This window comes from Scomber japonicus, chromosome 6 (genome assembly GCF_027409825.1).
Source record: "Scomber japonicus isolate fScoJap1 chromosome 6, fScoJap1.pri, whole genome shotgun sequence".
Lineage (NCBI taxonomy): Eukaryota > Metazoa > Chordata > Actinopteri > Scombriformes > Scombridae > Scomber > Scomber japonicus.
The window spans coordinates 23,377,486-23,404,180 of NC_070583.1; the positions used below are offsets into that span (position 1 = coordinate 23,377,486).

At 39.4% G+C, this 26,695-nt stretch overlaps 1 protein-coding gene across 1 annotated transcript in view; it reads left to right on the plus strand.

Annotated features, from left to right (window-relative positions):
* The window catches only part of pitpnm3 (PITPNM family member 3), a 78,187-nt gene extending 55,504 nt beyond the window's left edge, over nucleotides 1–22,683 (plus strand). The window contains exons 8-20 of the mRNA XM_053320209.1: nucleotides 31–218; nucleotides 3,163–3,320; nucleotides 3,840–4,010; nucleotides 10,828–11,028; nucleotides 11,569–11,717; nucleotides 15,446–15,562; nucleotides 18,500–18,616; nucleotides 18,727–18,875; nucleotides 19,117–19,266; nucleotides 19,493–19,676; nucleotides 19,870–19,998; nucleotides 20,162–20,562; nucleotides 22,573–22,683. Coding sequence (XP_053176184.1) covers nucleotides 31–218; nucleotides 3,163–3,320; nucleotides 3,840–4,010; nucleotides 10,828–11,028; nucleotides 11,569–11,717; nucleotides 15,446–15,562; nucleotides 18,500–18,616; nucleotides 18,727–18,875; nucleotides 19,117–19,266; nucleotides 19,493–19,676; nucleotides 19,870–19,998; nucleotides 20,162–20,491 — 2,043 coding nt within the window. The 3' untranslated portion in view covers nucleotides 20,492–20,562; nucleotides 22,573–22,683. The remainder of the gene's footprint in view (nucleotides 1–30; nucleotides 219–3,162; nucleotides 3,321–3,839; nucleotides 4,011–10,827; nucleotides 11,029–11,568; nucleotides 11,718–15,445; nucleotides 15,563–18,499; nucleotides 18,617–18,726; nucleotides 18,876–19,116; nucleotides 19,267–19,492; nucleotides 19,677–19,869; nucleotides 19,999–20,161; nucleotides 20,563–22,572) is intronic.
* Nucleotides 22,684–26,695: the final 4,012 nt, after the last annotated feature.

Here is a 26,695-nt window from a genome sequence, read left to right on the forward strand (position 1 = left end):
TTGTGTACATATGCTTCTCCTTCCACTAAGGACAACTCGGGCATGCTTGGGGAGTCCAGCCCAGGTTTGAGCTCTAGTAAGAGGCTGAGTAAGAGCAACATCGATATCTCCGTCCCTAACGACGGGCACGGCCAGGGAGGGCCGCCACTCAGCAGGAAGCAGAGTGACTCGTATGATGGAGACACCTCATCCACAGGCCAGCACAGCTTTTTTCCCAGGTAGAGCAGCGCACATGAACACAAGGATGGGTGAAATTACGATATAGATCACGATTATTATTTTTACACACACACACACACACACACACACATACATATAACAATGGACAACTATATACACTACCGGCCAAACGTTTTAGAACACCCTAATTTTTTTTTTAAATTCAAGCAGTTCAAATCCAATGAATAGCTTGAAATGGTACAAAGGTAAGTAGTGAACTGCCAGAGGTTAAAAACAAAAGGTAAGGTTACCCAAAACTGAAAATTATACAGAAATATTTAAAAATGTAGTTCTTTCCTGCAGAGAAATTTGGAAGAAAGTCAAGTGAGTGAGTACAGTTTTCTCCACCATCAAAAAGCACTCAGAAACCTTTCTTATGATATGCTGTATACACATATGTAAATATGCATCCTTGATGTCATTTTTTTTAAAGCGTTACTTATCTCTTTATAATCTTGGACTTGGATCAAATTACTTTGATTGCAAAGAAAAGCAGGTAATCTTAATCAGACTGTTGTAGCTGTATACAGCCACAAACCACATATTTTCTTTTTGAAATAATAGTAATAATTTTATAAATTGATACATTGTTATATACATCTGTAAATTTAAAAAGTAACACTTAAATAATATTATGATAAATTGATTCCACACAAAAACACCTACAACTTTGAGAAAACATCAAATCACTATATTGAGGAGTGTTGGAATTCTGCCATCCATTTCTGACCGGACATAATTTGTCAGTGCATCAGGGCTTCATATGATGACCCAGATGTTGCATGCTGGCTCTCATCCAGGTTTTCCTTGAATATGTCACCCTGTCTCGCCCCTGCTCTTTATCAATATTTGCAGCTTGACTGCCCTGCCTGCCTACCTGCCTCAGCTGGACTATAAATAGCCTTTTGTGTCTGTGCCAGCCAGTTTGCGTGGGAGACCAAACGCTGCGGGTGAATATAGCTGGGTCGGCTTGACTGGAGGGGGTACAACTGCCATGTTGACTCACTTCAAGCAACCAGTGTACCCATTCAAAATCACACACTCTGCTAGGGTTACACCATAATGGCTACACACACCAGTAACACAGCCACTGAAGATGGGATCCCATCAATTCAGTGCTGTCACATTGTGTTCATGGCAGAGCACTTCTCACCTTGCACGTCTTGTTACACTCCTGATTAAGCCCAAGCTTGACTGTTTGGAGTGTAACCTCTACTCCTGAATATGCTCTTTTCCCCTGAACATCCCAGTGGACATTCCCAGTCAACAGGAGGGCTTATTAAATCTCATTTTCCAACCCATTATCCATCATATCAGAATGGCCTCTCAGATAGCTGCCTACCTCTGCTTCACTCCATTTCAGATGTCTCCACATGCTCCTTTCTCTGCTTTTGCCCTCTGACTGTGAATTGCCTGTGAGATCATGAGATCAGGAAATGGTCATACAGTAACACTGCTCTTATGAAAACCCAGGAGAGAGCACTACTGTAAGTGCATCAAGTGCATCAAGCGGTGAATAGATAGTAATAAAAATAACAAAAACATCTCAATCACTTAAATAGACATAATCAACAGCATTTCAAAATCAATTTAGTCTTAAGTGCCCAGAAAAAAAAGAGTATGTGCAGTTAAAGGCTTGGTTTATGCTGGATGGCCATAAGGAAATCTATTCACAATGCTTAAGCTTAATAGGGAGGCAACAGCGTCAGATCTATTTGCTGCGGCTGAAAGGCTGGGCATTATGAGACACGTCGTATGCTCATTGCTCATTATTACTCATAAAAACATGTCAACCATTAACTCGATAACAGTTAGCTAATGCAATATTTGTGGTATTTATTTAGCATATTGGTAACTTTGTGCAGTTAAGTGACATGCGTTGAAGCTTCAAATTGGAAAATATATTGAATTCTACAAAAGCCCATCCAGCCACAAAAAAAAAATCTAAAACACTTCGCTCAGTGCATCAGTGTAATTCAGCATTTCTATGTGCCTGCAAATGAAATGGGCCACTTACTCAGCGCATAGATTTTTGTTGAAATACATTTAACATGTTGGTATGGGACATGAGTGTTTTGCAGAAGTAGCATGTAGTTGTTCAGTCATGTAATTATAATGAATACATTTTCAGTGGCAGACAGGAAAACAAACAGATAAACAGATTTTTTTTTTCTGAACTGCATGGTATGAAGAAGTGGACTCATTATGAGAAATAACACCAAAAACTAAAATGAAAGCAGAAGGAAATCAAAGTGCTATTGATTTGGCTTTTAAAGATGGCTGGAGACTGATGGCTAATCCTTTTTCCCCACGCAGGAGTTAATGGGGAAATGTTGGCTCGCTAGACAGCACAGCGATCTCGTCAAGCAACAGAGGGTCATGGCTGCTTTGAACAGCCATGCTTACGGCTGCTCAAACATCCATAAGCATGAAGCAGCCTGTGAAGGCTGAGTGAAGAGCTGCTCAGGCTGAGTCATAAAAGACCCGGTGCTGACAACGACGACAGAATGTTAAAACAAACCAGCCTACGATCGAAACAGGACAAAGCAAAAGCATCACTGACTCATCTGTGTAAAGACCCATGTTTACCATCCCAGTTTCAGTATGCACAGTGCTGACAATTAAAAATTCTGATTACCCCCACATTTCTCTTGGAATAGAAACAAAGTCATTCAGTTTTATGGTGCACTAATTCTGTAGCCTATACGTTCATCCATTTCTTGTCATCAAGTGAAATATACTGTATACTGATGCTGAAACATGAATGTGGGCAAAAGCAATTCTTTACCAAAATGTGGCTGTCAGAGCAAGCATCAAGAGTGAGCTCTTAACCCTTGCTCTAAGCTTATGAACACACTCAATCAGCATGAAGGGGAAAGGCTACATTGTCATATATGCCGTTAAGATAACATTCCACATTTTATGTCTGTGTCTGTTCCCTAGTTTGATGAAAGAGAGTGTGGAGGTGCGCGGAGGCAGTAGCACCAGTCTGGTGTTGAACCCAGGTCGATTTGACTTTGAGGTGTCAGACTGCTTCCTGCTGGGTTGTCCGCTGGGCCTGGTGCTGGCCATGAGACGTACAGTGCTGCCTGCCGTTCAGGGTAAGACTCAAAAACACACGCAAAGTATATGAGAGAACACTATTAAACAAAGTACACAGTCACATTCTTCATGTGTTCATTAGTATGCGTTGATCAGTCACCTATAAAGAACTAACTGCATTGACATGTATGAAGTGTTCAACTGAGTGAGTGAAATATGACATGGATGCATGGATCAGTTCTCTGATCTTCTTCTGAATCTTTTTACTGATTGTCTGTGAAATGTTTTTAAATGGATCATGTCAGTTTTTCATTGATTTTAACCTCCTCTGCTCATCCCAAAGTTGTTTCGTGTTTCCTTGACATAAAATGTTCTTCCACTAACTGAAATGGGAAGAAAATGTAAATGCATAGTTATAACACAATACAATAACTGTTTGTGTTTCATTTGGATTTTTCATATACATTTTCTTTTTTTAAACTGAAACAAATAATAAGCCTTAATTATTTTATTTAAAAATCTCAAACCAGTAAAAATTACTCATGTCATGTCTGTCCATTATGCTTTCTGACCCTCAGTGAGCCAGCTTCATCCAGCCTGCTCTCAGATTTTCAACCTGTTCTTCCCCTCGGACCCTTCAGCCTCCAGACTAGAGCCACTGCTGCAGCCTCTCTTCCACAAGTTGCCACCATTTGCTGTGCCACGCTACCAGCGCTACCCTCTAGGAGATGGACGCTCAATGCTCATAGGTAAGAAAGGAAATCAATTTGCCTGTGTGCGGTGATGCGAGAGCAGCTTCTGCTGCATATTTCATTGGTTAATCTATTTTTTGGTATAATTGTATTGCGATATTAATAACCTTTTGGATTTTGCATTTCAAAGCTGTTGTGAAACCTTTGAGAATTTCTGTTGCTGGAGAGACTTTATGACTCAGTAATATGAATTTTCTTGGGCGCACATGTACATACACAGAGCCTCGATACACAGAGCCTTGATCTCATCTGTTTGAGCTTGCCCTGCAGAGACAGAGTCAAATCCTGCCCCCAAAGCCTGAAGTTTCAAGTAATTATACTTCATCTTCTTGTGGTGCATTACCTTTAGCCTGGCACCACTCTCCAAGGATCGTGCACAGTATGTGAGATATTAGTCTGCTAGATGTGGCACAGTACTGTTATAATCCCCCCGGAGGGCTTGGTTGTAGAGACTAAGTCCTTAATGAGTCACTGATTTATTTGAAGCATGTTTTAGCCCACTTTTGGGACAGAGACTCACTCTAAACAGCCGTTATGACGCATCGCCTCGTTCCCCTGCCTCTCTATCCACCTACCTCACTGAGAGAAAGTAGGGCAGATCACTTGTGCTAACAGCCTGCAAGCATGAACTCAAATGAGAAGATAAGGCTTTGTGGTTTGGTGCAAGGCTTTAAATATGAAACCCTGTTACTCAACATGTAATCATTAGGAATATGTATAACTCAAAGCTTTGATGTGCCATGTCACTGATATAGAAAATGAGTTTGAGTTTTCAATATATACATTTATAATTTTTTACAGACAATTTTACAGAGAACAGTGTGATATATTGTTAGTTAATGTGATGTTTCACATACAGCATTTAGCACACTATTTGAAGTCTTGTACACAGACACCTGAAATTATTTGGATAATGATTATCCAGCTGGTGTCTAACACTCATGGGCCTCATGTTTTACATATGATGATGAGCTAACTAACTTAAACTCCTTGGACCTGGCCTTGTTGCCAAAAAGCTTAATTTTGGTCTCAGACCAAAGAACCTTCTTCCAGTTGACCTTGGAGTCTCCCACATGCCTTTGGGTGAACTCTAGTCAAGATTTGATATGAGTTTTCTTCAACAGTGGCTTTCTATTTGCCCCTCTACCATAAAGCAGCAGTTGTTGTATGTAAAGTCTCTTCCACCTCAGTTGCTGAAGCTTTTAACTCCTTCAGAGTAGTTACAGGTGTCTTGATGGCTTCCCTCACCAGTCTCCTCCTTGCAGTCACTCAGTTTGTGAGGACGGTCTGCTCTAGGCAGATTTACCATACTATTCTTAATGATGGATTTAACTGAACTCAAGGGGAAGTTCAGTGACTTGGAGTTATTTTTGTATCCATCCCCTGACTTATACTTTTCAATAACCTTTTCTTGGAGTGTTTTTTTGTCTTCATGGTGTAATTATAGCAGGGATACTGATTAAACAATAACTGGACCTTCCAGACACAGGTGTTTTTAATACTATAATCAACTGAGCCACAATCACTCAAGTGATCTCCATTTCACTATTTGTGAGAATACTAGTAATAATTGGCTGGACCTCTATTGAATTAGGTCAATCACTAAAGGGGGTGAATATTTATGCAACCACCTATTTTACATTATGTATTTTTAATTAATAAAAATTTGTAAAAAAAAAAAATGTGTCCCTACATTTTCAGCTTTCATCAATGCATAAGGCATAGATGAACGTCCCAGCAAATTCCACAGTGTGAACAAGTCAGACTATGCTTTTGGTCTTGTAACAGGTGGAGGAAGTGGCAGGACCCAATTGCAGCACAGAACCAGTTAGCAGTTTTAAATGATCTTTATTATACAGTTCACAAGGTAACTGAACAGGTATAGGCAGAATGTGTAGGGCAACAAGCAGGACTCAGGGTCACTGATGACACAGAATGCAGCAGGTAAGATCATGCCAGTAGCACTCATGGAGTTGAGGACCAGGCAGGAGTCTCTTGGCTCTCCTAACAGGATCGAAGCCAGAGGACGCCACACAGCCACAGGCAATATTTGAGGTCAGGGACAGAAGGCTGGTGCGTTCACCGAGGTAGAGGTAGAGGAGGTCCAAGGCAAGCAGGGTCGAAACCAGCAAAACAGTCTGTAAATAAGTGCTGGAATGTCTGGCATAAAGCAGTTGTCAATGACGATCTGGCAAAGAGTGAGGGGACAACAGGAGTATATATACAGGCTTGATTACAGATGGGGTGCAGCTGAGAGTCCAGGTGATTACTGATGAAGCCCAGGTGAACAGAGTTAACTGATGAGGTGGGTGTGGGTAGAGCAGGGGTGTGGTGAATGGAAAGTTACCAGCAGCAGGAGAAGAGCAGAACAGACTGTGACAGGTCTTTGAGACTTCTCTATCTAATGAGAAAATTCAGGAAAAAAAATGTATCAGTGAGAAATGAGGGCAAGTGTCCTTCACATTCATAATGGTCATACTTCAGGCTGTCACAAGCTCATCCAGAGTCTGTGACAAAAAAATGAATGACATGAATAAAGTTTGTAGATTACTTTAGTCAACTTAAGATAAAAAAATCATAATTATACTATTACTCAGCTGGGTCAGTAATGAATGTAGTGTGTGGATGAGCGTGAAACATGATGCATGTAAATCCAAAACCTTAACCAAACTGTTGGAGGCTTAGGAGGAAGAGAAGAGAGAGATGTGAAATATTAAGCCACTTAAATAGGCTGAGGCCCAATTATGCAGGTGTAGGCGGTTTCCTGATGTCCTCTCCAACTCTGCCTGTTGGCTTCTGAGCCAAAGAGCCAATCCAACCACACAAGCAGCAGGCAAAAAGAGAGAGAGAGAGAGAGCTGGGACGTCACAAGGCTTTAACAGCAAAATAAGTTTTACATACAACCTGTGCCATTTCTCACTCATGTGCACTAGTTGCCATATTTTGCATATGTTTTGTTGCTTTTCCTGTTAATATCCTGTCATGTTTGAATAAAGTCAAAACAGAACAGTTACATAACAGAAACCTGTTTGAATGCCAAAAGGGATATTAATTTTGCAGATAGATGAAGCCAACAATGGTATATATTTCTGAAAGTGGCTTAAGTAACCGACTAAGTAATTAAAACATACAAAAGTGCCATTCTTTAGATGTTCATGATAAATTAGAGTCAATCAGTTTATTTGTTTGCTGTTCCAACAGGGAAACCATGAGTAATCCTTGTGTTTTGTTCCTATGTACAAAATATATATGACACTGTGATTTCAACCTCATAAACTGGCTGCCCAGGCTGTGATTTATTAATTTAATCATGTTCAGCGAGTCACAAAGTGGGATGCTTGATGCTTCTCAGAGGCAGTAGTGCTGATAAAGGTGACGGAGTGTAAAGCAGACACACAGCGTAGGCTTGCAGCTATACTGGGTTTTAATTATGGGTTTGCATCCCTGTTCCATTGATCGGGTTTGGAGGCTGTCAAATTATATTTAAAACCATAGACATGCCCATGGCCATGGCCAGAAAGAGACATGCAAACACACACAGACATGCAGAAGAAACAGCGACATGCATCACCCATTTCCTGCTCTGTAATATGGTAATTAGTTTTTATGAAGGCATAGAGAGCCAATCAAATCAGGCTCCTATGGGTATGACTTTGACATCAACACCTGCCAACAGTGGAGCTTTTATTATGATGAATGCTGCTAATATAGAGAGAATGAGCCCTCTTCATATTGATTTTCAGCTATGGTCCAAAAGGAAAATATGATCAGCGAAGACAGTGAGCGCACATGAAATTAGTCATTTTTTATCAGTATTGATCACATGGGTAATGGTGCTTTAATGTAAAGATGTTTTTTCTTGCTCACCATGAAATTATTTCCTAATAGCATGCTGCTTGGAAAGTGCTGAAGGGGAGGGTGTTGAGTTAAAAGTCTCTTTCAGTCTTTTTGTTACAAAGGCATTTCAAGGCCACAGTGTAATCATCCTCCCTCACCTTATGAATGTTGTGCTTGTCCTTTCTTTTACCACTGTCATCAGCTGTTTCACTTTCTCCAGCCTCCTGCTTCAATCATAATCTTTCTTTTTCCATACTAGTTGTTGAATGGGACTGTAATTATTTTAAAAGCCTTTCTTCTCTGCAATTCATAAACACACAAGCGCTCTTTTCTCCCCCTTATTTTTTGTCACCATGTAGCCCTTGCAGTTTTCTTTAAACTCATATTTCAGTTTCTTTGTGTGTGTGTTTGTGTCAACAAATGTGTCAGATTCAGTGACCCTTTTCTCTCACCTCTCTCCCTCCCTGCATAATCTACCCCTTTCTCTCTCTGCCGCTCTATGCTTATTGTGCTGTAAAGGAAAAACAGAGCCTTCCTAATGTTCCAGATACTGAGCGGGGCTCCTCTGAGAGGTGTGGGACAGGGCTCATTAATGATAACAGATTGTATGGTGTGTTTATGTGTTTGTGTGTGTGTGTATGTGTGTGTGTGTCTGTGTGTATGGCACATGATTGTGTATGTGACATAAATAAAAACCTCAGTAAAACTGGTGAAATCACTGGTAGAAAATACACTGTATTGTGTGTACGCAATGATCCTGGCTTCATTTATTAATGAGATTTTGATTTAGGAATATGTATTAGGATTTGTGTGGCATTTCATTATTTTCATAACAGTCCAAACAACAGATTTTGATGTTATGGTATCTAATGCAAGATAAAGTGTCCTTTGTATGCTACTGGATGTTAATCTTTTGTGGACAGTTTCCAAATCAGTAATTCCTCTAAACGTAACCCAGACATTTTCTGCTTATCGTATCTTACAGTAAGTATCACATTTCAGGATTACAGTCATGTTTTCATGTGCTTTGGGGTTGCAAACAAACAATAGTGTAGAAACTGTGGCTTGTTTACATTAAAGTTTGCTCAGAAAATGTCAGAAAATGGTGAAACAATCCTCATTTCCCATCAAACTTAGTAAAGCAGCAAATCCTCGGATTTGAGAAGTTGAAACAAGCTTTGCTTTACAAATGACAATTAATTGACTTTCCTTACTTTGTTTGTCAAAGTTCATAAAATGTTGTTTAGTCATTCTCTCTTTTTCAAAAACATATAAGCTGCATTTTCATCCATACACACAGAACATCAACTGAGCTTAAAACTATCATCTGAACTAGAATTGAACCCATTTCCTGTGAATCTGCAAAAAGGATGCAGTGATATCTGGTTATGTAAGCAGAATGCAAAATACATAGTTTTAAAAATTACTAAAATTAATTTAAACCAGCCTAAACAATCTGTTAGACCTATTGGAAAACCATCCAATCTGGCAACACTGACATATTCACCATGTGTCAGATTCCATCATCGTCAATCCTGATTGGTCCTTGCCTTGACTGCTGTGATCGATTCTTTCCACGTCTCCTGAGAGCAGCTGTTGATCCCTATTCTTCTGCAGACGCCAATCCTTCACAGACACAAACACGCAACATGTGGCTGCATCTGACAGTTGATTTATAACCATTAATTTGAGCAGAAAACAGAGAAAGGGTTAATCTGTTAATAACCCACTGCTTCGTGAAGCAAAACTCAATATTCTGGGTGGTAATTTGATACATGCACATACAAACTGATCCCCAGTTACAATGATTGAACGCAGGCAGGCACTTATGACGCCCACCACTGGAGGTAGCGCCTCTAATGCTAATGTTTGTATTAAATCTGAGTGTAAGTCATGTAAACACAGAAAAATAGTGTCAGGGGAAACTGTTAAGGGAATCTGTTGTAGCACAATCCTGCCATATAAAAGACTAACCCAGATATGATTTGTTCTGGTTAACATTTTATATTAGCTAACCCTCTCAACTGCACTGCTGCCTTTTTGTAGTCATGCACAATATATCCATTCCATCACATAAAAAGGCATCCCACTGGATTGACACATATTACAGTAAATGGCAGCGAGTAAATGACATGATATAGAAGGTCATCTGTGCAGTGACTCTTGGCTTGTTCAAAACATACTCTATAGCCTACAGTACAAGTCCAAGCTTTTGACTGGTACTGTACAAATATAGATTACATCCCATTGAGTTGTTTGGATGTTGTCGGAATTGGTTTAAAGATAGTCACTGAGGTCTGTGAGTTCACTATGCAGCGCAGTGGTGTAGTATAGGCTCATTCAGACGTGGGTCAAGTTGTTTTGAGCTTCAGAATACAAGTAAAAGAGGGAAACTGTGAGGGAGCGCTCTTTAACAGATCCCAAAGAAAGAAACAGGCTTCATGTTGTGTTGTTCAGCTTTCTGTTGTTCAGCTATGTCAGCCATTAGGTGGAATTTGTATTACTTTCAGTGAGTCTCCTTTTGTCCTCAGGCTGTATTACAGTTTTTAAAATAAATTTGCTATTTAATCAATGTTGGTAGATCCACACATCCAGTTAAAATTCTCATTTTCCTATTACATAGTATTATCACAGAACAAATAGTAGAGTCATGCAGAGATATGCTGGTGGGAGAGAAGAGCCCAACATGATAAATTATTTTACTTGTCAGCTTCAGCCAAGGGCAAGATGCTTTGAGGGGCTTCCGATGCAGTTGGAGTCAACTCCAAGAGAGAAGAAGCTGTCTATGTCACAGTACTACATTGTCTTTGAATTTCTTTGTTCAAATGTAAAGCAAGTCGATACACAGCAAGACACTATCTTATTAGGTAAAATAACAGCATTGATTTAAAGATTGTGGCCAGTCAGCTGTATGATCAAAGCATTTCTTTCCTCTCTGTCTGTCCTTCTCTCTCCCTCCTCTTCTCATCCTCCCCAGCCGAGAGTATTCAAGGACATCCGAATGTGTTTTTTGAAGGTGAACAAACTCCTGGGGGTTCGACTTCACAGTCCTCCTCTGAGGCAAAGACCGAAGGAAGAGGAGGAGGAGAAGAGGGCGGTCGCAGAGCCAGCGTGACCAGTGTAGAAAGTGAAATGTCAATTTGCTCAATGGGCCAGCTGGGCAACACCATCACTAACAGTGAGTGGAAGGGAAGGAGAGACGATGTCCTGTCTTACTAATTTATCTATATACAGGGTGTCCATAAAGTCTCTTTACAATTTCACACATTTATTACAAAAGCAAATGAATAGACAAATCTGTGGAAATTTAATAATTTAATACGAATATATGAGCACCATTAGTTATACGAGGCACATCAAAACGGTACTTGATTTCTTGCCATGTTCGCTGTAGCATAGCCTCATCAATGGTGGCAATGGCATCAGTGATCTTTTGCTTCAGGTCGTTGATATTCAATATGTTCGATACACGATACACAAATGGAATGTGATTAAAAACTCTGATAACCACTGAGTACCTAGAACAAATCTGATCAACATATCTCATCAATTGCTTTTGTAATGAATTTTTTAAATTGTAAAGAGACTTTGTGGTTTTATTTTATTATTATTATTATTTGTTATTTACTGCAGATTAATTCAGGTTCATGAGGTTTCACAGCTCTTAGTTTGACCTCAGTTTTACCCATGTAAGTGAAAACCTGTGTGTGTGTTTCAGTTTCCAGTAGCTGGTGGGGCTCCAAGAGACTGGACTATGCTTTGTACTGCCCTGATGTGCTGACTGCCTTCCCAACAGTAGCTCTGCCTCACCTTTTTCATGCCTCCTATTGGGAATCCACTGATGTAGCAGCCTTTGTTCTGCGGCAGGTAGGAGAGTGTTACAGCCTTATTGCTTAAGTATTATCCAAATTGATACTACAAATATATGTTTTAATTTTACATTCTTTTGCAATGAAAGATATTGTATAATGAATGTATGTATTATTTTATAAGTATACTTAACTCCAACTAACATAATCTGAATGCTGCTTCAGAGCAGATCATTTTAGAGTTTAAACACTGAGAATGAATGTTTCCAAGTCAAAGGTAGAGAGAGTTGCTCTGGAAATATATGAAACAAAATGACAAAGGATATTGCATGTGCCCAGTCCCTTGTTCAGAGCATAGTTTGCATATGAACATTGTATTCACTTTTGTAGCAATTGTGGTAATTTTCAAACACATGGCCTCTAGGTTTGTTTGCATCTGTGATGTCATTATTACCACCTGAGAGCAGCAGGAAGTCAAGAGCTGTAAAACATTTTTTTTTTTAAAGGAAGTCAAGAACTGTCACTGCATCAACTGTTTTCACATTAGGAGATGTAAACTATATGTTTCAAACTGTGTAATACAGTACTGTATTTAAAAAACTATCAGCAAGAAAGTGGAGACACTGGGTTTAGGCATTCTGTAAGGAACTATGCAGTCTTTTGTTTGTTGCCGTAGATACGTCATTGACAGTCCTTGCAAAGGGCACCAATACACCAAAGTACACAGCCACAATGATAAAACCGCCTGCCTAATATTATGTAGGTCCCCCATGTGCCACCAAAACAGCTCTGATCCATCAAGGTATGGATTTAACAAGGCCTCTGAAGGTGTCCTCTGGTGTTTGGCATTAAGCTGTTGCAAGGTGGGGCCTCCAGGGTTCTGACTTGTTTTCCAGCACATCAGACGGATTGAGATCGTGGTAATTTGGAGGCCAATACAACACCTTGAACTCTTTGTCTTGTGTTGTGGAAAAATCGCCTTTATCATTTAAGAAACACATGCACACAAAGAGCATTGGCAGTTTTGAAGTAGTTTAATCAAAATACAATTCATTACATTTTGGAGAGAGAACATACACATGCGTCTGAAAAGATTGCTGTCTTTCTGGCAAGTGAGGACACAGCCAAACCTTAAATACCACAGAAGCAAGGCTATTTGCAGTAAACCCCAAAAGAGACACTTCTCACTAAGGTGTCAGAGTTAACTTAGTTACAGGTGTAGACTTTCTGTTTTGAAACTAAGAAACATTAACCAGGTCTCATGCCTGCCTACATGTGTCCACACAGTTTCTGAAGTATGTCAGCAGAGACATACAGTAAAGATAGGAATACAAATTTTTATTGATAATGTTTCATGTGTTCATGTTCCTCGAACCATTCCTGAACATTTTTGCAGTATGGTAGGACTCATTATTCTGCTGAAAGAGGCCACTGACATCAGTGAATACCACTGCAATGTACTTGATCTACAACAACGCGTACGTAGGTGGTACATCTCAAAATAACATCCACATAAATGACAGCACCCAAGGTTATCCAACAGAACATTTTCTCAGAGCATCACACTGCCACCGCCGGCTTGCTTTCCTCCCATAGTGCATCCTCATGCCATCTTTCCCCCAGATAATCAACACACATGCACCCGGCTGTCCACATGATCTAAAAGAAAATGTGATACATCAGAACAGGGCAAGTTGGAAATGCTCTGACCCAGTCTTCTAGCCATCATAATTTTGCCCCTGTTGAAGTCGCTCACATCCGTATGCTTGACCTTTTTTACTGCTACCAACACATCAACTTCAAGAACTGACTGTTCACTTGCTATATCCCGTCCCTTCACAGGTGCCATTGTTATGAGATAATAAATGTTATTCACTTCACCTGTCAATTGTTTTAACGTGGTGGCTCATCGGTGTAGTTGCCAGAATAAAAGTTCCATTGTGAGTCTTTGATCTTCTTGACATACAGCAAGATTATAGACTTCTATTCTACATGGCATAGACATTTCACACACAGGGTATTTCAAAGTCCTTTAAAAAAAGACACAGCGACAACAAAACCTGACTAAAAGAAATAGAGGAGAAATTTAGTACAATAAAACTCTTTAAAAGCTGACAGAATAAGAAGTGATTGTGCAGACATATATCATGTTTTAGATGCTACATCCTCTATAAGTTTTCAGGTAAATACATATTGTAGTGTGAGGTGGTGAAATATGGTGTTTTATAGTCTGCCTCATTTTCTTATGTTTACAAAGTCAGCTACAATATATATGTATATCAACAATGTTGAACATAAATATTGTTAGGTCAGTCATAATTTTGACCTGAATCATAACATATGGATGTACAGCTGAGAACACACTACACAATGATATGAAGACCAATTTCTACCATGTTTCAGCCTTGATGGTCAAGATTGTGCAGTGGTCTGCAGAAAAAAGGGAAGGTCACCATTGACATTTGTACATTTTTTATTTTTTACTTTACTTGTGTGAAGACGTGTAGTATTAATCTCACACCTCACACCTCACTTCAGCCTGGGGCCAGTGGGAGGCATCATAATTATTCCAAACATATTTGATTTTATGACTCGGATCTGAACAAATCTAACCAGGATTTTGTGGTTTGGGTAGGTTGATGAATAAATGTAAAGGGGCATGACTGTAAACTGCAAAAGTCAACCATTAAATGTGTAGTGACAACTCTTACTTAGCATGTGGGTAGAATTTTAAAGGTCTGCAAATGTGTGCTCAACTTAAGCCCCAAGTTAATTCATGGCTTTCTTAAGCCATAAGGACTGAAGTCACCACCTTTGATGAGAAGAGCCTTATAGTGCCACCAGTGCATATATTTTAAGTACTAAGACAGAATTAAACTTTGTACTACCTCCATTTGCTAACTGAGCAGCCCATGAAAATATCACATCTTTAACAGTAATCACATTCATGCATAGTGTGTATTTATGAGTCTGGGATAATCATTTGCTCACTGAATCTTCTGACACCAGACAAAAAAAAGTGTGTTACGTCATGTCCTATTAAAAAGCACTGGAACCACTGGAAAGACTTTGAAATTGATCATTAGAAAGCAGAGCTCCAAGAGCAAGTATATTTTTCACCCTGCTGAGCACACAGGAAATAAAAAGTGCTATCAATGCCATCAGGAAGTTAATAAACCCGAAGATCATTATTTTGGTTCAGTGCTTTTCATCTCCAGTGAATGCCACGTCATATTAGTGGATTGTCATGGAATTTAAGAGCTGCACAGAAAGACTTCCTGCATTAGCGATTTATAGTAGTTATAGTAGTTATTTATAGTTAAACTCATTTCATTTTCTCTCAGTCCAAAATTCAGTGTCTAAGGGAATGTCTTCCACTATTTTAAAATAAGGGGCCTTCTCTACTGCAGGTTCAAGCCACCCAGTGATTGAGTAAGGAATGATATGCATGGTCTCTTTCAACTAGCAAGTAGCAATTTTCTTCAAGTACTCATCCTGTAGCCCTTAATCTGTGTCAGTGTCACAAAAGGTTTCCATTACGATTGTGATTTATGATCTCTAAACATAAGAACAGATTTAATTTCAAGGCTTCGGATGGTAAACCTTCCACGTTATTATCGTTTATCCTTTACTGCATCAATCTGCAGAAAGTACTCAGGTGAGACTAGAGGCATCACTGATAGACAAACTTGTTCTGTCTACATAATGGAATTATGTGATTTCAACCGTGTGTTTGTTTGTGTGTGTATGTAAAAGCCTACCCTTATATTATTTATTTGTTCACAGCTCATGCGATGTGACTGTGTGAAGACCCAGGAAGCGGACAAATTGGACTCAGCTCCGTTCTCTCCCTCCAGCCCACGAGAAAAGTGGCTCAGAAGGAGGACACATGTTAAACTAAGGGTAATAAATTATTCGATAGTCTATGTTGTACAGTTATATTTGTGTCCTAGTTTAGTCTGTAGGATAACAGAAATATGAATTTAATTCAATTTCAAACTTTGTGTGGACACATTCATAGATATTGTAAGGCTTGGACAAATGATATTACACAACCTGGAATATTGTCTTTAAGGGGCCTCTCATTCACAGAAATGCACCTACATATGCAAGCACGCACACATGCACACGTGCAGAAATTATTTTTTCAAACTTCTCCTGTCACAGAGGCTTTCATGGCATTCATTCAACCTAGAAATACAGTTATGATTAACTGCTGAGGTTTTAGAGCTTTAGTGCCGTGGTCTGCATGAATGGTTTGGCCTGAATTTCTTAAAATACTCCCACACTTTCACCTTGAAGCTCTGAAGCATGCAGACAAACACAATTACTTGATGCTTCTGAGCCCTGTAGAGTGGGACAATCAAGGTCACTTTGCTATCCACTGAACACTTCTTTTATCTGCCATTTTCTAAAGACAAGGATTTTCATGAGAGCTATGAATAGAACTGTTCAGCCAGAGTACCATGGAAACATACTGTGTATCTATATTTGACTCATCGTGTTCATGCCTCACCTTGGCCAAGTAATGTGTCTGTGATGTAATTGCTTAAAGAAAAGCACCTCTGAAAAGTTGCCACTGCCCTGAATACCATTCAGTATGTGGATATTTAGAGCTGTACTGATTTAATCTGGGCACATTCAGCTCACCTGCTGCAGTGTGATACTATTCAGAGGGCTTGGCATCTATTTCTGATCTTCCTCTTCTTGGTAAGAGGTCTTTGTCACAGCTGGAGAGGGACCACTAGTATGACTGTTGTTTCTTGTACATGCTGCTCCTTCACAGTCAGGGCTCTGATTCTCCAATTCATTTCTTATGCACTTTTTGAGTGGGTGGTGATATGGAGACACATGTTGCTTTCTTGTTATCACATATGATTGCACAGAGAGTTCCAAGTAAACTGTGTCACGGAAGTCTGACTAGATGTTGAACTCTGTCAGGCCTCCTCAAGCCTCATAATAACAGACTGTAATGCTGTATGTATTGTGCGTGTGTGTGTGTGTGTGTGTGTGTGTGTGTGTGTGTGTGTGTGTGTGTGTGCGCAAGTGTACACATATATGTTGCTTACTCTGCATTTGTGCCATTACTGAATCAGTTAGTGAGACCGCTTTCAGGCAAATAATTAATTGTTGTCAAAGCTAACGCAGGATAACAGCAGGAAATGTTGAACTTCCTTGTTAGATGTCACATCCTTTAAATCAATTATCATTAGCCGGTGTGTGTAAACAGTAAAATGCAACTGCAACATGGTTGATCACATTAGCACAAAGCATTATTTGTTATGTGCAGATGCTCCATTATCTTTCTGTGAGTGCTATAAACAGCAAAGCAGAGCATTTTGAGGTAAACAAAATGCCATTGCAGCCTCTCACTTCTGATGAAATCACTGCATCAAATAAAGGTGTAAAAACAATTACATTTATTGTTGCTGCCGTACTTGAGTTGTATTTGTTTACTCTTGAAGTCGAATCTTTGGTTACAGTAGCATTATTTTACTTTATTTAAGTATTCTGTTCAGTGAAAAAGTAGAAATTGAACACACTCTTGATATTTTAGTCATAAGTCTTGCACAAGCTTGTAGGACATGATGCAATCAACAGAGTAACAACCTCATTTCAAAGAAAACACAGGGTGTTGGAAAAAGAGCATGTGTGCCACATCTCCCTGGATATAGTAAAGGTTACAGAAATGGCAGAGAAGCTGGTAGGCAAATTCAAGTTTATTTCATGTTGGCTCACAACACAGTCTGAGAATTGTGCATTAGGCTGCTCGTAATATGCTATTAAAATGCAACCATGTCAGTAAGAGGAGATTTCAGAATAGTGTTTATCAGCTGCCTCACTCGGAGGTACGTACAAAATGGTGCAATATGGAGAAAAGAGCAAGACAAAGAAGCTATGTAGAGAGTCAAAACTCTTTTGTGTAAGGTCCAACAGTGCTTGCTTTAGAAACATTCTTCTGGGCAGTGGAATTTGGAAATGTAACACATTAAAGCAGTTAAAGCTTCAGCCACCATCCCTCCTGTTGTAATGTCATAATGTATGTCCTAAAGGCTAGTAAATATTGGTCATGCATGGACAAACACCTGTGGTGATTTTAATAGAGTTTCAGTAGTTCAGGTATAGATGGAAGACCGTTTATAGTCATATGTTCTACATATATCTAATGTCCTGTGGTGGTGCTCAATTTATATGCTGCATCCTTATTGCTACTATACTGCCTCCTTTTAGCATGCAAACTCCCCATGATTTCATTTAGTTATATTTGATTTATTTACATGTGAAAGCTTCTTTGATATATTGTCACCTTACAAAGTTGATATGGTGTTGCTTTTAGCATACAGCTGCCATTTTTTTTACATCCAATAGATGCAGAGAAAGCATTAATATGGGGTTGTGTTTCTGGTCACCTGACTGCGCATGCAACATATACACTCTTTTAAGCTCTGGTTTGACCTCCACCAACTCCTGAGAAAAAAATTTGGCTTTTTAGCTGCTGAATATTATATTAGGTTCATTAACTAGTGGCTAACTTGCTGGGCAGATAGCATACAATGGCTTTGTCCACTGAAAAGGTTGCCTGCTTAACATTACAATTTGATCCATTATTAACAGATTCAAATTTGTGTATCTCAGGCTCTGTTGGAAGATTTTACCATGCAGTTTAATACTTTGGTGGTGATCATTATTTGTGACATAACAGTCTTGACTCAAAGTCTCCCACATGCCCAAGGTTTTCATCAATGAATGCTAAGATTTGTTCCAGAGCATCACTTGAGCAGCAATGAAAGGGGTCTTGACTAAACTGTCTTTTATGCTGCTTTTTGTCACTTACCCCAGAATGTCACTGGCAACCACAGGGTGAATGATGTCATTGCCACCGAAGATGGACCGCAGATTCTGGTTGGTCGCTTCATGTATGGTCCCTTGGACATGGTGACCCTAACTGGAGAAAAGGTGAAAAGAAACAACAAGCTTATTGTTCTCACTCTAAGTTACTAGTGTGCTGTAAATTTGTGTATCAAAGACTTCCAGTACATTTATCTCTACCTGTTGACACATCTTAGGTGGACATCCTGCTGATGACACAACCCCAGTCTGGCCGCTGGGTGCACTTTGATACTGAGGTGACCAACAGCAGCGGCAGAGTCGCATATACCATACCCAAGAGCAAGAAGCTGGGCCTGGGAGTCTATCCGATTAAAATGGTGGTCAAGTAAGGATTCATGTAGCTTGCCCTTCACAGAGCACTGCATTATCAAATAAAATGTAGCAATACATAGAAAAAAGAGAGATTTATTGAATTATGTCCTTGTCCTTCCTACTTGAGCTTCTAGCCAGACAGTGCAGTGTATATGGTGGCTTGTAATGGAGTAACAACCATGTGTAGCAACAACAGTTCCTCATGGTATCTTTCTCTTATTCTCTCTATCCTCCCTCACTCTTTTTAACTCAAGGGGGGATCAAACGAGTGCAGAGGCCTACCTGACTGTGTTGCCGCGAGGCATGGAGTGTGTGGTCTTCAGCATCGACGGCTCTTTCGCTGCCAGTGTGTCAATCATGGGCAGTGACCCAAAGGTCCGCCCCGGTGCTGTCGATGTCGTCAGGTCAGACTCTGAATATGTGTGTGTGTGTGTGTGTGTGTGTGTGTGTATAAGGTAGATATTGTGATGATAGTGCAAGTCTGTGTAAATTATTCACATTTTAAAGGGGATTAAAAAAAAGAATCAGAAGGAAATCAGAAGATGCATTATCATTTGCATTTGAGCATAATTTCGAGTTGTTTCGTGATACAACTTTGAATCGTATTTGATCTTGTGTTTCTACATGCAGGCACTGGCAGGACCTGGGATATCTGATCATCTATATCACAGGCCGTCCTGATATGCAAAAGCAGCGTGTGGTATCTTGGCTGTCGCAGCACAATTTTCCCCATGGGATGATTTTCTTTTCTGAAGGTCTGGTGCATGATCCGCTGCGACAAAAGACCATCTTCCTCAGGAACCTCATACAGGAGGTACACTTAACAGACAGGCCATCTGACATTAACTGGGCAGTTAATCTTTCTTATAAAGCATGTGACACATTTTGTTCTCTGTCCTGCAGTGATCTCTCCACCTGTTTCCTCTGTGTCACTCTTTTGCAAGCTCACAGTGTTGTAGCCTTGGTTGTGCTGCATCTCTCCAACTGATTATTTCCTCTCTTACCAGTGTCACATTAAGATCAACTCTGCTTATGGCTCAATGAAGGACATCTCTGTTTACAATATGCTCGGCCTCAGCCCCTCACAGATTCATATTGTTGGCAGACCTTCGAAGAAGTACCAAAACCAGTGCCAGGTAGGTTTAATTATTTATTCATTATTCTTTTAGCTCTTCCTTTAATAGCTTTTCATTGTATTTCTGTCTGCTTACTTAAGTTGAGGGGTATTAGTTACCTTCTTGGTTGTTATTATTTACCTTAATCTTCTTACCATTTCTTTTCTCTGTGTGGTATGTGTAGTTCCTGAGCGAGGGATACGCAGCACACCTCTCAACCCTTCAATTTGGGCACAGAGCTAGACCCAAGAAATCCCCATCAGTTCGTATGGTCTTACGGAAAGGTTCATTTGGTCTCTCAGCGAAGCCTGACTTCCTCTGTAAGCGCACCCACCTGCGCAGGACCATGTCGGTCCAACAACCTGACCCACCATTTGCTCCCAACCCCAAGCCTGAGAGAGCCCAGAGCCAACCGGAGTCAGATAAGGACCATGGGGGAGGAGGAAGTGGGGGAGGTGGTGGACAAGGCACGTGGGGACGGGCCTCCATGCATCGTGGAGACACCACCCCCTGATGTCAAGAAAGAGATGGAAAGATTGCAGGAGGACAGATGAGAACAATGGGGTCTTAGTGTCCTGGGCCAAGGTTAGATCTTACACTTTCATACTGGAATTTTAAATGATTATTCATTTTTTTACAATGTGGGTCTTATTTTTGTAGGTTTTCCCACTGTTTTAATAAGCCAATCAGACCAATATAGATGCCCTAAAACAATGGTGAATGGTACAATTATAACCCAACCTGTCCATAGTAAACAACTTCACAGTTCAGAATGAGTTCCTGTGATTACATTTCACTTATAGATTTACTTCCAAAGAATGTGGTTTAATCTTGCTGAGCAGTTCACATGTTGACAACCTGTCTGATTGTCTGAAAGCTGTCTGACTTGTTGTCTTGGTGAGTACAACATTATCAGAAACGATAGAAATTATGACCAAAGTTAGGGTAAGGATTGTGACATAAGTTTGAACTACGCTTTAAGATCAGTTTTATATGCAAATTTAACTCTGTACACCACATTGGATGTTAGCAGTCTGACTTCTGTAGCTAATACCATTGTTTTGATAGGACACAGCAATTGGAGACTAAAACCAAATGCTGAAATGGCTCAATGAAGCTAACTATTTGTATAAAACTGATTCATTATACTCAGAGGGATAAACAACACTGTAGGTACAGCTGTAAACAAATTGGATACATTTTGAAAATGCCAAAGCAGAGATGCTGTCAAAAGCCACCAATTAGTTTCTTGAATAACGCCAGTGGGGGACCAAAATAGGGATGAAATGAGTGACCATCAACGAAGTGGTGATTTGAGTGTGCTGCAGACATTTTTTGCAAAGCACCTATGTTGTGTTAGGAAAACACCTTTACCTCTTTTTCTGATCATGCAGAGGATAGCCTCTGATGAGATGCTAGGAAAGTCCATCAAATGCTGAAACAGTTGACAGTACGCCTTTTCCCATTGCAGATTAAATTTTTATTGTTTCCAACACTGTTGCAATAACGACAGCAAACCGTAAGGCACTATTAATAAATTCTTCTTGAATAATGCAGCCTTTCACCTTCTACTTCACTGCATTGTCTCTTAAACCTGTAAGAGCTTGAGGCTCCGCAAAGCGCTGAGGAAAACACAGATTGATTTTGCTCACATATGTTGAGTTCCGACAAAGTGAATAAATGTCTGCCTTGATTAGATTTTGTTCTGTGGTGTACCTGATACATTAGGGTCTCCACACTATCAGTCACATTTTATTTTTTTTTACAAATCAACTTGTTTCAAAGAGCACAAAAGAAAGATGGAAATTAGATGGAAGGAGGAAAAGAATAAAGAGACAAAACAAGTAACTACAATTGGCTGATTTTTCCCAATGTTGACAAGTACACCTTCTGACGGAGCCCCTCTGGTGACATGCTCAAAAAAATGTTTTAATTGTGGCCACAATATAGCTATAACATGCACACAAAATACTAATTAATAATATTAATAGGCTATCATTTAATACAGTCACTGTATTACAGTGGAAATTCATATATTTACACTCTCAATGCCTCCTGTATTTCTGGTGACAGATGCACATTGTAGAGCTCTGAAACTTTAAACTTGATGCAACTGATTTAAACATTATGTTCAAGCTCTGAGTCTTTGGCAAATTACCCAGCTGTCCAGGAATGATATTAATATTATTAATTAGTATTTTGTGCACACGTTATACCTATTGCGTGCCCACGAATTAGTATTTCGTGTGCAACGTTATAGCTATATTGTGGCCACAATTTAATTTTTTTTTTGACCATGTCACTAGAGGGGCTCCATACTTTCCTGTGGCAACCTGAGTAAAAAACACTATTATTGCAGCAGCTCCTTACAACAACAGAATGTAAATTCATCTATGATTATAGTAAGTACTGCTTGAAATTCATTCATTTCTAGATTTGGAAATAATGTCTGTGCAATTATGGAGATTGAAGTGTCTTATTATGAGAGCCTGTAGAAACAAATATGCTGATACGGAACACACAAACACTAATCAGTGTGTTAACACTGCCTTGAATGTGGTAGACTTCATTAATTGTCCTTTCTCATAATTGCAGTGTCACCTCTATCTCCTGTACATGCACATCGGATCCTTAGCTGTTGTCCCTCCCAGCTCAGCGTTACCTCCTGCTTGGCCCTCTACAATTTTCCACCTGTTTGGCCCTTTTTCACAACCTGCCTGGTGAATGATGCCCCTTAGTCTTTGTGCCTGAAATTTTAAGTCAAGGGATGGCAATGATTTTTGCAAATGTCTGTGTTAAACTCAAATTGCGTCTAATTATAAAATCCGAAGAATGTACTTCAGATCATAAATACACACATATTCATGCACACACACACATGTTTCAAAGGATAAAAATGTAGCAACAGTGTGGTGACCTGTTGAGACTTTACCCCAGCCCAAGCAACAGATTACCAGATGCTGCACCACACACTCTGGTGCTGTTCTAACTGCTGTGCTGACAGGTGGTCATGTTGACCAACTCCTGTGCTAAACCACCAACGCTGTAAATAATCAACACACATCATCATCCCTGTATGGACCTCTGGACACAGAAGCACTGTGATATTTAGGTTCAATCCGTACAGGAGCTCGACGAACGTCATTCTCTGCCTCCATTTCACTCCCAGTGTTAGATGTCTCCCTCACATTATGGCTGACTATACAGTGCCCCACATCACCACCACCTCCCTGCTCCCCTCAACCAGTCAGGCAGAACATGCCTGTCAACAGCCACCTCAGACTGGGTCAACAGCTTGGCACGGCTCAACCCTCGAGGTCGCATTTGCACTATTGAAGTATACTGTAGTGGCTTTGGATTGAGTTGCATTAGTATTTTGTTGTATTTGTAGATTTTGTTTTCTCCTGCAGATTGTGTGCTGTCGCTGTCCATTGGATACTGCAACTGCTGGAGGATTCAACACAAATAGTTTGTCGGACAGTGTTGATATGACTGGGGGAAAAAAGTTTACAGATTTTACCGACACAGTTGTTAAATTAAATCAGAACTTGTTTATCTGCATAATTGAAATGACAATTTCATTATCTTTGGAAATCGTAGCTTAGTTGCTTGGTAGTTGCAGTGGCATGCAGGATATTGTACATTAAGCCCCATGCCAGATGAAATTCCATCAGGGTGTCCTGTATCCATTTATTGCAGCGGCACTGGAACCAATAGATTTGTGATTAAATCTGATGCCGTCTTGTGCACTTGAGGTTGAGTCTTACTGTGGCCATGTTAAAACTCTGTGCAAGTCAAACATATTTTTCTATGAGGAAATATTGTAAATAGAAATATTTTCAATGTATGTTTTTGAACCTTTTGTTGTTTGACTTGTTTAATGGTTGATTTTTGCCTTAAATTGTATTTGATGTTGTTTAGAGATACAAGTTATTTTATTTGTTTGACCAAAGCATATGAGTTTTACTGTTCTTCACGACAAAGTGCATTTTATAGTTGATATTTTGCTTTGACATGTTTTAGATACTGTGTGTGTGTGTGTGTGTGTGTGTGTGTGTGTGTGTGTGTGTGTGTGTGTGTGTGTGTGTGTGTGTGTGTGTGTGTCTTGGTGTTTCTTGTGGAGTTATATTTACTGTGAACATGAAGACACAAGAGGACACAGCGAGGCTGGTGTTAACATACCTGCGTGTTCTCACTGCAGCTTAACTACTGCCGGCTTTTGAAACTGAACATGTGTTTTTATAGGTTTGGATTGAAGCAGAGTGTCAGGTGATTATAAAGTCAAAGTTTTTATAACTGCTATGAAAGAAAAGGGGCTTTAAAGTTCTTAGGATGTATTGATTTAACTGAAAAGTGAAGAGTGGAACTTGCAAGCAAGGAGGGAGCTATCTTTAACTCTTTTTCTTTCGCCTCCTGTACACCATAGGTGTTCCAGTAATTAGCTATTTGATTACTACCAAGTATGTATGACTCCCCGTAGTGCCGCCCCTGTAATTGCAGTGCACTAATTAGTACTCCTTGGTAATTGTATAATATTGTAGAGACAATATCAAAATACTAAACTTGGTTTTTGTTCTGCATTTAGATTGTAAATACTGAAACATTGTTATCCAAGCAACAAGATGATCATTCCCATCAGTGTAGACAAAATAATCAAAGTGACTCCATCAGTCTGTATGGCACATCGTGATATTTTTCTGCCTTGATGATTCACTGGAAGCTGGACAGCATTTTATTACTACAATGTTAGTAAATGGCAAATAATAATGATCTAATGGTTAAATAGTGACTGTTCTGGGCATGTTTATTATTTGATATTGTCAAGTTATGACGATCAGTAGTTGTCACATTTGTGGTATACTTAACCAACAGTAGAATAGTTCTTTGTAAATAAGTGGTGAATAATAATTCATGGACATACAGCTGGCCACCACATGTTGAGTAAAATCAAAATTAGTTCTCAAATTTTATGCAAAAAATGTTTTTTCTAGATTAAAAGTACTCTCTCCTCTCTTGCTTTTACCTCAGACGTTCACTCCCTTATTTAATGGAAACTGGCAAAGCTTATAAATACAGATCAGTTTCACTCCAGTCTGAGAACATCAGGATATGTTGTTTAATGTATAAATCTATTGTATTTGCTGAGAGAATTGTCTTTCATTCTCAATTCAATTATTATCTTTAAATAAATATGATTAACCACTTAATAAGTACAAATTAATGTTGTCAAATGATTAGTATTCACCAAATTATGATTTAACTATTGGGTATGACTTAATTTGCCATTTATTAACACCTCTTGTGATTTAAAATGTGAGCTTTATAACATGGTGTGATGTTTTTTTGTTGTCTTTTTTTGTTATTTTTTTTGTTGGTTTGTTTTTTTGTGGTATTACTTTTGGTTTTATGGATATATGACACTGGCGTTTTGACCAATGAGGAAACAACACCTGGTTTCCCTGCAAAGAAAATTGTTTTGTACAGATCTCCTGTGATGATGAACATGTTATTGTGTTTATTGGACTCAGTCCGTATTTCATTGCGTAAATAAAGATATTTCACAGTTGAAGAGTTTAGTTTTGCTGCAGTAGCATCTTATTATTCTGACCCACATGCTCCTCATCTCTAGAGATGGAACCTGAATCACCTACGATAAGCTAACTTCAAGGACAGGGTTTTTACTGTAGGGCATCAGACCTAAATGCGATATCCTTTTATTTAGATTTTCATGGCATACTGGGTTGTAAAGTCAAACTTAGACACCTGACTCCAACTTTCCTTTATCCCCTTTCTTTCATTCACTTTCTAAACCATCTGACCTATAAAAAAGGTGGTTAGACTTCACACTGATGGATTACAGACATTAGGGAGACTGTGCTCTTGCAGCCACAGCTGGCCTTATTTTGCATCACACAATTATCAGAGCAGCACTTCTGCATTGCCATTAGGCTTCAAAACAGTGCTGATTGCTGGAAATCAAACAATTAGTCATTTTCATTGCTTAGTGCTACACTAGACTACAACATTTAAGAGACATCATTTTCAGGCATGCACAAATCTAGTCACAGAAATCTTAGTATTGGTTAGATCTCAACTGCTATTTGAAATGACAAAAATGAATGTTCATGTTCAAATGGACGAGACAGTCTTATAAGTGCTCAGAAACATGAGTCGACATACATAATGGTAGGTAAGGCTGTGGTTAGGCACAGTGGAGCTAAATGCTAATGTCAGCATGCTAACATGCCAACAATGACGGTGTTAACATACTTATGTTAGCAGATATAATGTTAACCATGTTCACCATGTTAGTTTAGTGTGTTATCATTCTGACATATTGTAATTAGCACTGACATTTGCTTTAAGTCAAGGGATCACGATTACGATTCATCCTGAGGGAGGCATATGTGTGTGCAACTTTATGGCAGTCCATTCAATAATGGCTTATACATTTCCATTAAAATGTCAACACAAAGTCAGGGGTTCACAAAAAGTCAGTATAGTCATTATCAGGAAACCATGAATGACCATACAAAGTTTCTATCCAAAGATTGTTTAGATATTTCAGTCTGGACCAAAGGACAGAGCAACAGACCAATTAAAAGACTGACAACTGCTGTCCTGACACACCCACTAGTGTGACAAAAAATAAATATATGAACATCTACACTTCCATGACAACTGTGCAAACACCATCTGCTGATGTTTAAGATCATGC